The sequence below is a fragment of the Felis catus genome, chromosome B1 (assembly GCF_018350175.1).
Source record: "Felis catus isolate Fca126 chromosome B1, F.catus_Fca126_mat1.0, whole genome shotgun sequence".
In the NCBI taxonomy this organism is placed as follows: domain Eukaryota; kingdom Metazoa; phylum Chordata; class Mammalia; order Carnivora; family Felidae; genus Felis; species Felis catus.
In genome coordinates, this window is record NC_058371.1 from 148,068,766 (window position 1) to 148,080,408 (window position 11,643).

The 11,643-nt window shown below is 40.4% G+C and overlaps 1 protein-coding gene across 1 annotated transcript; it reads right to left on the minus strand.

Annotated features, from left to right (window-relative positions):
* Positions 1 to 9,278: 9,278 nt before the first annotated feature.
* On the minus strand, positions 9,279 to 11,391 carry UTP3 (UTP3 small subunit processome component). Its single transcript, XM_003985300.6, has one exon. It carries the CDS (start codon positions 10,779 to 10,781, stop codon positions 9,345 to 9,347), a length of 1,437 nt encoding a protein of 478 aa, XP_003985349.2. The 5' UTR covers positions 10,782 to 11,391; the 3' UTR covers positions 9,279 to 9,344.
* Positions 11,392 to 11,643: the final 252 nt, after the last annotated feature.

Consider the following 11,643-nt stretch of genomic DNA (forward strand, 5'->3'; position numbering starts at 1 on the left):
CTCTTTGGTGATCTTAAGGATGGACACTTAGACGATAGGACAAAACTTTTTAGAGATCAATGTCATGGGTGTACTTTTAACATAAGCTGTTTATTTATTTGTTTATTTTTAGAAAGTGAGAGTGTGTGTGAGTGGGGGAGGGGCAGAAGGAGAGAGAGAGAGAGAGAGAGAGAGAGAGAGAGAGAGAGAGAATCTCAAGCAGGCTCCATGCTTACCTTGGAACTGGCATGGGTCTTGATCCCATGACTGCAAGATGATAGCATAAGCTTTTTAGAGCTATGATAAGAGAAAAAATACCTCTTGGAAACAGTTGAAATGGTTTTGTTTGTCTTTTTTTTTTTTTTTTCCGGTGTAGTATATAAGCTTGTTATCATTTAAAAATAATGGTTTCCTTGAGCTGTTTATGTTTCATTGTGTGGTACTTGGGAAAAGACTTATTTGAAAATAATACACTCAATTTAACACTTCATGTTTAACTTCTGATTTTATTGTTTTAAACTTTTTTTTAACGTTTATTTTTGAGGGAGAGAGACATAGCACAAGCAGGGGAGGGGCAGAGAGAGAGAGAGAGAGAGAGAGAGAGAGAGAGAGAGAGAAGGAGGCACAGAATTTGAAGCAGACTCCAGGCTCTGCACGGAGCCCGACATGGGGCTCAAACTCATGAGCTGTGAGATCATGACCTGAGCCGAAGTCAGATGTTTAACTGACTGAGCCACCCCAGCGCCCCAACTTCTGATTTTATAAGTGCAGAAATTTATTTATACCATTTAATGTAAAGCCTCAGTGTGAAAGCTCTCTGTAGAGTCTACTTAGCTTTACTTTTCAATCACAAGATTTTTTTTTTTAATTTTTTTTTTCAACGTTTATTTATTTTTGGGACAGAGAGAGACAGAGCATGAATGGCGGAGGGGCAGAGAGAGAGGGAGACACAGAATCGGAAACAGGCTCCAGGCTCTGAGCCATCAGCCCAGAGCCCGAGGCGGGGCTCGAACTCACGGACCGCGAGATCGTGACCTGGCTGAAGTCGGACGCTTAACCGACTGCGCCACCCAGGCGCCCCTCAATCACAAGATTTTGATCACTGTTACTAACTTACTTTGGCAAAATATTAATTACAAAAATACTTCAATATATATGTTCTCTCCATGTTTATTTTATCTCTAATAAAATGCAATGCAATTTTTTTTTTTTTTTTTTTTTTTTTGAAAGAGAGAATGGGAACTCGAGCACTTCAGGGAGAGGGGCAGAGGAAGCAAGAGGGAATCTTAAGCAGGCGCCACTATCAGCGCAGAACTGGTCTGGGGCTCTATCCAACAACCCTGGGATCATGACCTGAGCTGAAATCAACAATTGGACATTTAACTGACTGAGCCACCTTGGTGTCCCAGAATGCACTCTTAAGAAATTATTTCCCTTAAGCAATATATTTAACCTAGGTCACACAATGGCAGTTTTATTTGGGTGGGAGAAATATGGATGTGTTTTTCCATTTTTCTACTTTCCTGTATTTGCAAGTAGTCTATAATGAATGCATTACCTTTATCATAGAAAATAAAACATGTTGAGGGATGATTTGGGTTAAGTTTGATAATTATACTTTTTTTTTTATGAATATCTAATAGCAAAGAGCAAAGTGGTGTTCCTTGTGTTTGCTGTGAAGTAGAGTTCAACTGCCTTACGGTAGAGAAGCTTATCATATATATTTTGTGTCAGCTTGGAGTTTTAATATCTCAATAGTGTTGTTGAAACTATCTGGTTGTTTGCTTTTCTGACCTATGACTTTATTCACCATTTGTTCTGCTTCTCATACATTCTTTAAATTCTCTTTTAAATTTCTGTGAAATCTGTCCCTTAATTAGTTTTCTCTGCTTTAACTGAAATCTTCTTTTCTTGCCTTTATTATTGCAAAGGACACCTAGCTGGTTTTCCTGTCTCTGTTTTTAATCTATTCCCATCCCATTGCTCTATAGCAGTTAGAATGAGTAATTATCTGAAGGTTGATCTAATTATGTCACACAGATTCTTAAAAACCTTGCTTGCCTTCTCCATATCTGGGATCCAATCTGAGGTCTTTCATGATTTAACCCCTCCCCATCTTTTCAATATTATCTCCCAACCTTGCTTTGCCCTTGTTGCTTTGGATTAACTTAAATGTTTGGCATTACCCATATTGCTACACTCACTCTTCCTCCAAGATTCTATCAAGTGGAACTTCTCTGCCTTCCTTATGTAAGAGGTACATGCCTCTTTTGAGGTTCCATAGCATACTAACTAAGCAGTTAATCACTCCAACTGAAACATGTCCATCTCTTCCACCAATGTATCTAGTCTCAAGGTTGACATCTTTGAGTTTCTCCTTTTTACAACACAACAGGTTTGCTCCTCTGGTAGTTCTCAGGCCACTTCCCTCACCAGCAATAAAAATCCCTTTCCTCTTTCTAAAATCTTCTTAAGGGGCACCTGGGTGGCTCAGAAGGTTGGTTGAGCTTCCGACTTCAGCTCAGGTCATGATCTCGCTGTTAGTGAGTTTGAGCCCCACATTGGGCTTGCTGCTGTCAACCTGTCAGCGCAGAGCCTGCTTAGGATCTTCTGTCCCCCTCCCTCTGTTCCCCCGCTTGCACTCTCTCAAAAACAAACATTTTATTTATTTTTAATGTTTTTAAATTTACATTTATTTATTTTTGAGAGACAGAGAGAGACAGAACACAAGTGGGGGAGGGGCAGAGAGAGAAGGAGACACAGAATCGGAAGCAGGTTACAGGCTCTGAGCGGAGCCGTCAGCACAGAGCCCAACGCGAGACTCAAACCCACAAACTGTGAGATCATGACGTGAGCCGAAGTCGGATGCTTAACAACTGAGCCACCCAGGCTCCCCAAAACAAATAAATATTTTAAAAAATAATATCTTCTCAAAATTCTGTGCCATCAGGACCCTGAATAAAAAAATGATTCAGAGAAGTTGGACTCAAAATGAAGTCTAAGGAATAAACTTATTTATTTAGCCTTAATTTCCCTTTATGTGTATCTTTGAATGTGGTGTGATTAGAAATGTAATGGGGTGCCTGGGTGGCTCAGTTGGTTAAACATCCGACTTTGGTTCAGGGTGAATTGGAGCCCTGTTTTCAGGCTCTATGCTGACAGCTCAGAGCCTAGAACCTGCTTCAGATTCTGTGTCTCCCTGTCTCTCTGCCCCTCCCCTACTCATGCTCTGTCTCTCAAAAATAAATAAAACGTTAAAAAAAAATGTAAGTACAGTTGACCCTTGACAATATGGGTTTGCACTGCACAGGTACTCTTATCTGAGGATTTTTTGAATAAATTGAGTCCAGATTGGTGAGTGTATTTTCTCTTCCTTTTCTTTAGCTTACTTACTTTATTGTAAGAATATAGTATGTAATAACATATAACATAAAAATAGATGTTAACCGACTGTTTACGTTATCAGTAAGGCTTCTGGTCAACAGTAGGCTATTATTAGTAGTTAAGTATTTGGGAATTCAAAAATGATACATGGATTTTCAACTGTAAGGGCAGGAGGTGGGGCAGGGGCCAGGGAGTGTTGGCATCCTTAATCCTCCTGTTGTTCAAGTGTCAACTGTATGTCTAAAAGAGCTCATTTAACAAGTATAAAAAATTATGGGTGTTAATAAAGTTTTGTTTAGTCATCTACTTATTTTGAATATACTCCTGTCCCACCCATGGTAAGGTGATCTCCTAATATATTAACATAGGCCATTTAACATAGGCCATTTAAAGCAATGCTTTAAGGATAAAAGGAACAGTCCCCTAGTGTAAAGTTTCCTGAGGCCCAAGGACTTCTAGCTTCAGAGAGTCCAGGAACCCACTTGTGGTATGTGAAATGTGATTAAGCCTACGTTATTGTACTGAGGGGCGGGGGACGGGGAAGGTCCATTGCTTTTAAGAGATTCTCACGGGACTAAGTTTGAGGTTTTGTAGTCCCATGTTAATACCACCCCATATTTCATTCTTGTAATTAATTGCAGTCATGTCCCTGTTATTAGCTAAGAGAAACCTAAAACTGGTGTGCCCAGGGCAGTGTTTCCCGAAGTGTATTCTGTAGACCATCTGGATCAGGATCATCTGAGGTCCCTGTTAAAAATACAAGTCCCTAAATCAACACCAAGTCAGCTAAATCAGAATCTGTGATAGTAGGGCACAGAAATCTGCTTTTTAAACCTACCACATTAGGCACTCTGGATTGTAGCACTGTGATATGATAGATCCAAGGAGAAAATTAACTCAAGTGCAGTAATTTTTTTAAATGGATTAACAGTAACTAACACTAAGCACTTAACTACCTGCCAAGTGCTATTCTAAATGTACATTATATGGTTTAACTACTTAAATGGCTATAACATCATATATTATCCAATGTGAGGAAACTGGGATGGAGATTAAGTAGGCCAAAGACACACTGTAAGTGGTGACCCTGGGATTTAAACAATCTGGCTCCAGAGGTCAAACTCCTAATTGCTACCCTGTATTATTTAAGGCAGACCATTTTATTCGTTTCCTCCAGAGTTTTTTGTTGTTTTGTTTGTAGTTTTGAAAATATTTATTCTTAGTATTTACTATCACTTAAAGCTTTACATAGAAACCCATGTAAAAAAGTCATTTTCTTCTTCAAAAATGAATAAAGGAATCCAGAAAACATATCTGCAATGCATAGCTAAAGTAACTATATCAAATTAAAAACCTTGATATTGAGAAAATATACTTTAAGCAAAATTGATTAAATTTTTTTTTAACATTTACTCATTTTTGAGAGACAGAGTGTGAGTGGGGCAGGGGCAGAGAGAGGGAGACACAGAATCCCAAGCAGGTTTCAGGCTCTGAGCTGTCAACACAGAGCCTGACACGGGGCTCGACCTCATGGACCGCAAGATCATGACCTGAGCTGAAGTCAGATGCTTAACTGACTGAGCCACCCATGCACCCCAAACTTTAAGCAAAATTTAAAACATACATGTTAATGTTTGTTGGTTTGGGTGGTGTTAAATTTTTATGTTTCTGTGTTTACACATTTAATGGCAAAATGCAAATGTGTTAAAAAGAATCACTACCTAAAAGAATTTTTTAAACTATGATTTATTACCTGAAGCAACTTTCAGCTTGAATGATTTGGAACTTTAGTTGAATCCTACATGATTTGGGGGGATCATTTATTATTCAGACAGTGATACATGTTCCTCATTGTTATCTCTGAGATGTAAACTATACTGACCTTCACCTTTCTTGAATTACTTTGGTAATGTTAACATATTACTGTAACATTAACTTAAAATTCTTTTATTTTAGACAAGGAAGGAATAGGCAACTCCAGCTACTCCTCAGAGATGGAATTTATTTTTTTGTGTCAGATATGTGAGTATAATTATTCAAGTTACTGAAGCTATTTTTTATGTTTAGGATCACAAAAAGTAATTTCCCAGTTTGCCAAAAGCTTTGACCATTGAGGTCTGATAAGCAAATAAATTTATTTCTACACAAAAATTAAAGGATACATTAATTCCTTCATAAGAATATAGGTAAGAAACAGTGGCTTAGAGAAACTATCTCAAAGCTAGTCAGCAGGTAGAGTAAGTCACTGGATCACTAATTTGGTATTTTCTTCCACTTTAATTTTTAATATTTTTATTATCAATAGTTACCCATAGCTTAACATGCTGACATAAAACAGGTTGTTGCCTTGGACTGATGCCAGAAACCAGTAATCTATTTTATTGGAACTGTTACCCATGAGACTCCCCGAAGTTCACAAAGGAGTCACTATGGTAAGTGATCACATTGAGTAGTTAGCAATTTATCATTCCCGTGTTATGACGATTCCCAGCACATCTCAGTTCTCTTTGAGTAAATACAAAATTTGGGTGACATAAATATCATATACAGCAGTCTTTGTTACTTCATTAGCTATCAGTTCACATCAGGCAAGGTCATTTTTTATGTTCGGAATCAGGATAGCACCATCTATGGCCTAGCTTTTCCAGAATGAATTAACGTTTATAATGTATTGTGAGGTCTCTGAAGGAGTACTTGATACATTTGGGGGAATATTTAACAGGCATAACTTTTTTCCACTTTCCTAAATGGAAGGCTTTTCTTCCTTTAAAACATTTTTTCCTCACCACAACATCGTACATCTGGCAGGGATTTGACATAGAAAATCTTTTTAAGTCTAACTTCATTTCCTTGCTTTTTGTCTTGTGCCAGATTTTCTGTATTTCAAGTCACCCAATGCTCCCCTCTTCTTCTAAACTTAGGACATTAAATATCTGAATCACTTTTACATATATCGACACTTTATTCTCTATATTTGTGCAATGATAGGAATCGCTATACTATTAGCTACATTTCACTCAGCACCTGTGTGTGAGATGTGTTAATTCTCACACTATAGTAAGAGCCAACACTTACTGGTGATTATTGTATAACAGGGATTGTTCTAAGTGCTTTAAATTAATTAACAATTTAATTATACTAATCCTCATAAAAACTCTATGAAGTAGGTACTACTACTAATAATTGCAGTTTATATGAAAAACTAAGGAATGGAGAGATGAAGCAACTTACCCCAAATCATAGACTAAGTGATGGAACTGGGTTAGGAACTTGGATAGTCTAGTCTACCCTCGAATTGGGAAAACTGTTTTACACCTGTTTCTCCTTTACACTACAGCTATACTCATAATACTTCTGACACCAGATGTGAATTCCCCCCCTCCCAAGCAATTGTGTTGGGTGTTGTACAATTTAACTCAATTCTGACACTCTCTACCTGGAGATAATTCAAGTTGTTACCGTGGTTCTGACTGATCAGCTATAATGAGGTTCCCATGACCCCCTTCCTGGGTCCAATTAATTTGCTAGAGTGTCTCACAGAACTCATGCAAACACTTATGTTTATTACCAGTTTAAAGGTATAAATGATACCTTTATGATATGGATAAAGGATACAGATGAATAGTCAGATGAAAAGATGCATAGGGTGAGGTGTGGGAGGGTGCCAAGCACAGAAACTTCTGACCCCATGAAGTTGGAGAGCATCACCCTCCGGTGTGGATGCATTCACCCATCTGGAAGCTCCTTTGAACTTCATACTATTGGGATTTTACGGAGGCTTTTTCACATAAGCATAATCAATCATCAGTTCCATTTCCAACCTCTCTCCTCTCTCCAGAGAATGGGGAGTGGGGCTGAAAATTCCAAGCTTCCAATTATGGCCTGGTCTTTCTGGTGAGCCATCACCATCATCCAAAAGCCATGCCAGGAGCCCACCGACAGTTACCTTTCAGCTCAGATCATTCACAGTCGTGGGACTGAGCCCCCAGGTTGGGCTCTGCAGCAAGCGTAAAGCCCACCTGAGATTCTTTCCCTCTCTCTCTGCCTTTCCCCTGCTCATGTGTGTGCACTCTATCTCTCTCAAAATAAACATTAAAAAAAAAATAAAGAACAAAAGATGCTCCGAGTGCTCTTATCACTTGGGAATTAACAAGGGTTTACTGTTCCAAGAATCGGGACAGAGCCAATACATCTATTTTCTATTATCTCACAGCTCTTAACCATTGTTATATCACCTCTCCAAGGTAGGTGTAATAATTGTACCATGCAGATGAAGGAGTCTGACATCAAGTAATTAACGCAAAAACACCCAAACTGCAAAACCTTTACTTTTTCTACTGTATCAGAAAAGGAAGTGTAGGATGGGGCTTTGAAGCCAGAAAAGCTGCATTGAAATCCTGACTCTACTAAATAGCTATATGACCTTCAGAAAGTTGTTTTTCTGGGTCACAATTTTCTCATCTTTAAAATATGGCTAATAGAGTTTACTGTACAAGAGTTGTGAGGAATAAGAAACTAAGTACACTAAAGTGCTTACAAAAGTACCTTAGCACTTACTAAGTTTTCATTTTATTTCCAACCAACCTCTTTATAAGGAAACAAAAGATAAAATTACTTGACACGTGCTACTGAGAAAGCTGTAAGCCAGAGATAAAGATAATGAAGGCTCCTATTAAGCCTGTCTGGGTCCAAATCCCAAGTGTGTGTCCTTTATAGTTAACCTCCTGGAATTTCAGCATCCTCATAAACGATACATGGAGAACGGTACCACGCCTCAGAAAGTTATTGTAAAGGTTAAATTTGGTGACACACAACTGGTACATGGCAATTGCCTAATAAATATTAACCAGTGGTCATCTCTGCATCTCTAGCAGCTAGATATTATTTAATGAACAGTGGCATAGTTAGAACATCTTTTGTGCATTCCTTCTCTAGTCCTGTCATTTCCTTTCCTGGCATCATCCCAACTGTTTTTCATTTTCATCTCACGGGCACCTGGGTGGCTCAGCTGGTTGAGCATCTGACTTTGGCTTAGGTCATGATCTTGTGGTTCATGAGTCTGAGCCCCACTTCGGACTTGCTGCCGTCAGCCAGTCAGCACAGAGCCGCTTTGGGTCCTCTGTCCCCCTCTCTGCACCCCTCCCCCCTTGCACTCTCCCCAAAATAAATATTAAAAAAAATTAGTTCACCATCGCAGCATCTCTTTCCTACTGTAAAAACCAGGGTAACTAAAGAAAAATGTAACTTTTTTACTATTTAAATTTGTCACTTACCTAGCAGTAAAACTACCAAATTTTCAGCAAATGGAGTATACAAACAGCAACTGCTACAAGTCACCAGTACAGTATGGAAAATGGAATTTTTACCTTATTTACCACATTGACTATTAGAAATATTCACAATTAATGTAATTAAAGTATATCTCTTTCTACTTTTAACCGAAGTTCCTCTACATTCCTAAGCTTTTACTACACACAATGTACACAATCTTTAAGTTGACAAACCTATTAACAAGTATCCTGCTCATGAATTACACTTAGGTAAGTGAAATATGTGTCAGAACTGTTTTACAGACTCTTACAAATAAGATGATTGCAAAGGTACATTCTTTTCACTTTACAAGAAAAATATTAAAAGTGTTCTAAGTTTGACTGTTGCTTCACAACCATCTGTGAAATTTTCATAGACTACTACTTGACAGATTACTTTTTTCAACACCTCCGTTTTTCCCAAGTACTTTCATATTGCTTCCAAATATAAAAGTACTACCTCCATACTATTTTTTAGTATGACTTCAAAGGACCAAAAAAAAAAAAAATCATAATAATAAAATAAAATTGAACAACAACCCAAATATCCCCGTCGACAAGAGTTTTTAAAATTTAGGGTTAGGTATTATATATCAATACAATAACTTCGGTTAAAAATAAAAATTTATTGATCTAAAGTTATTGCCAAAAAATTTAAGCTAAGTGAAAACTTTATTTAAGCTTAATGCTCTTTTTAACTCCTGCACGAATGCCAGAGAGTTCACCACTATAACGTTGCTCTTCTCTACGAACTTCACGAACTTGGCCTCTTCTGCGAATTTTGGCTCTTCTGAACTTCTCCCGGTGTTTGACTCTAGGATTCCGATCAATCTTCTTTCTCCTAGGTGTAAGTCCCCTATTTTTAGCAATCTGATAAGTAATGGCTCTCTTTGCATTTTGATCTTCAAGAGCCTGTTCTTCAGTGCTATTTTCTTCTTTCTTTCTCTTCAACTTTTGCTTGTCTTCTATTTCTCTATAGTATTTCAGTGCAGCTTCTTCATCAAAATCAGAATCATCAGAAATATCTGTAACAGCAGGGGCAGCAGCAGCAGCAGTCTCTGAAACAGATTTTGGCTTGGCCTTGGTGGATTTTACTTTTAAACTCAGTTCTTTCTTTCCAGCATCATCCTTAAGTGTGAGTAGATGACGAATTTCAGAAGACAGCTTCTGATCTACAACCGACAACTTGTTGATCAAATTTCGGTAGGTAACAAGCCTTTCTATGACAGGATGTCCATGTGCAGGGACTCTCCTGGCTTTCAGGATCAAATAAAAACTGATGTTGGAGCAGTAGTTCAAATAGAGATTGTACTTGGTCCTCAGGTATTGGCTTCCTTTTCCAGATGGAATGATCCCTTGCTCCACCAACTGTAGCAATGGCTCCAGCTCATCCTTCACCTCTGTCAACTTAACTTTCAGGTCTTCTATCAGTTCCAAGAGCTCTGGTGATTCTTTCCGCAGCATCTTCAGCTTCTCTTTCACTGAAACTTTCGCCAGATCCTTCACGACCCGGGTCTCAGCCTCATCTACTTGACGTACAGGTTTTGCAAAGGCCTCTACCCAGGTCACCCCAAAATCATCCTCTTGCAGGCCTTGGGCAAGGCGCCGCTGTATGAGCTGTGCTTCTTCTTCCTCCTCTCTTTCCTCCTCCTCTACTTCTTGTTGACTTTGTCGGTTTCGGGGCTTGGAACCATAGTCTGTGTCATAATAAAGTTTTTTCCTCTGACCCCACGACAAACTGGGATCCACAGATGCCTCGGCCTCACTCTGCACGGAGCTCCCACCATCATCATCATCATCATCTTCCTCCTCCTCCGCACTCTCTCCATCTTCATCGTCCTCATCAGCAATATCTAGGGCTAGAACCTCCTCCTCCTCATCGCCATCCTCCTCCTCGTCCCCACTCTCCATTTCGCTCCAGCCTTTAGACAAGACGGCCCGAGATCGGGCCTCATGGAAATCATCTACCTTATCTTGATAGTAGCTGGAGTCCCCTGGCGACGGTGGCAATTCTAAATCGTCTTCATTTTCGTCCGCTGGGCCGGGACCTGCCTTGGCTCGCATAGCTGCCCACTTGGCCGCTCCGCGCCGCCGCGATCTCCCCACCATAACTCACGGTCTCAAGTTCTACACCGACGTCGGGCTTTTGGCCACCTCTGACCTCAGCGCACGAGCCACGCGCTCCAGCAACACGCCTCTTTGAACAGCCACGCGCTCTCCTCCCAGGCGAGTGTACAGGCAAACAGGTCGGCTACAGATTCCACCTCCTTCCGGGCCCCAGGATCCTCTCCGCTTGGCGAGTGAACTAGGACTTCCGCTCAGCCCCGTAAGCTTTGTCACGTTAGGAGCTCTTCCGTTTTCGCTTTTGCACTTTAATGCCAATCTATTCCGGTGAATTAAAATCCTTCCGTGTAGGAACAATAAATACTGGAAGTTCCGTTCCGTAGAGCCCTTTGAGACTTCTTACTCTCGCGAGTCTAGGCGTGGATGGGACGCGGGATCTTGAGGGACCGCGAGGCGAAGTCGTGGGGGCCGGTAGAGGGGGCTCTATCTCTTCGCGTAGGAGAGGCTCCTGGCTAGTTGTACTGCGCATGTACCGGGCATTTCCGACCTGGAGACAAGCGTAGCTCTATGGGAACTCTCTAGGTTCTGGAATTGTTACCTACCTTCTCCGCCTATCAGCCTAGAAGTTAAACATGTTGTTTGCTCTCCACAAAGTCTAAATACTCTATATCTGGGCACCATAACCTGAGGCCGTGACGGCGCCGCTGGCCTCCAGAATCCTGGCAGAGCCTCGGATTAGCCCATCTCCAGCTCTCTGCTCCATCAGGGCTCGGTGACTCGGCGGTGATTTGTGTCTCTCAGGGTGTCCCCGAGGGGTGTCGGTGCCGAGCGCCCCGTTCTAGGATTTGACTCTCCCAGGAACTCAAGTTGGCTGCAGAAGGCACCGCACGACTTTTTTTTAGTGGAC